General features: G+C 27.0%; 1 protein-coding gene across 1 annotated transcript in view; it reads left to right on the top strand.

The window, feature by feature from the left end:
* LOC107642384 overlaps positions 1 to 892 on the top strand; it is a 5,707-nt gene extending 4,815 nt beyond the window's left edge. The window contains exons 3-4 of the mRNA XM_016345719.2: positions 647 to 670; positions 838 to 892. Of these exons, the coding sequence (XP_016201205.2) occupies position 647 (1 nt within the window). The 3' untranslated portion in view covers positions 648 to 670; positions 838 to 892. The remainder of the gene's footprint in view (positions 1 to 646; positions 671 to 837) is intronic.

Raw genomic sequence — 1,447 nt, 5'->3', positions numbered from 1 at the left:
AAACATTAGTATAGTTTTTAAGGCTTTATTTGACAATAATTATTTCAAGATAAAAATCACGGAAATATTTCAACTGTCTTCATCTTTTTTACTTAAAAAAAATTATTTCTCTAAAAAATTAAAATAGTAAAATCAGATATTCATGTGTACGTCTTGAAGAATTAAACCATAAATTTTCTGATTGAATAGTTGGTATCATAATTGAGTAGCCCCACCACAACATTTAGACCAAGTCCACAAGGTTCTTAAAAACCATGTCCACACGTACCAAAAATATCACATGAAATAAAACTAAGACGAAATAACAGTGCCATTGAGGCATTGATGAAGTGCACAGTGAGCAGTGTAAACACAAGTTTATTTTATTACTATCTTTATCTATTTTTTCTTTTATTATCTTTATCTTTATTAGAACACTTGTATTTTGTTTGTACAAAAGGAAAAAATGAGAAAAGGTAAAGTAACACGAAACTGACGTCTTAGTTAGGTACGCGGTTTACGAATATGAAAAATCCGAATAGAAATTGATGAATATAATGCATTCACATTAAATTCGTTTTACTTTTGTACGCCATGTTCCCAGTACTAAAAAAAAGATATCTTACTTTATTATTTTACCTTATCCGAATTACTTTTAGAACATATCAGTGTATTTGTGTGAAATAATTATTAAAAATATTATTTGTACATTAAAATTAGTTATTAAAATTAGTCACTAATATATTTGTGTATAAATATATGTATAATTTAATTTATTTTCAGTGTGTATTTATATTTTAATATGTATTTTATATTGTGACTGATTTTAGTGTATATATAGTATTACTCAATAAGTATACGTTCTCAATGAACAAAAATTTCGGAAATAAGAAGCCATAATGGATAGTTCTAACTTGTAAGATTAAAAGATTATCAGTGTATTTAAATAGTTTGGTAATTTTTATCTAAATTTTTTGTTTATTCAATTTTAAAGTGTCAATATCTGAAAGCTAAATACATAATGTTATCCTTTGTTAAAAATTAGAAATAGTATTAGGTTTTTATAATAGATTTTTCGATATTACAAATTTGTGTTTCGTATTGATCTTGTTTATTTTCAAATAATAAACAAAGACAGCCTTATAGAAAGTGGCTGGAAATGCAACCAGATGAATGCTACTGAGGGCTATATATAAGAGTGGTCCTACCAAACGAGATGAAGAAAGAAAATGTGTAGAGAGAGAGTCTTGATAGTGCAATTTAGAGAGAAAAACCTTTTGACAGAGAAAAAACATACGTGGAATATGTAGGGGTGACAATTAAGCGAATAAGAATGGATTTTTGTCTTACTTGATTCGGTTTTATTTTACAATAATTCGCGTAGAATTCACTTCACTCTTATTCGTGAGGAATAAAAAGTTGAACCCTGATCCATCTTTATGGGTATTCGTTCCATCTTTATCCGTAT

This window comes from Arachis ipaensis, chromosome B05, assembly GCF_000816755.2.
Source record: "Arachis ipaensis cultivar K30076 chromosome B05, Araip1.1, whole genome shotgun sequence".
NCBI lineage: Eukaryota > Viridiplantae > Streptophyta > Magnoliopsida > Fabales > Fabaceae > Arachis > Arachis ipaensis.
The sequence above is the reverse complement of the archived record's forward strand: the minus strand, read 5'-3'. Positions and strand labels throughout refer to the sequence as shown.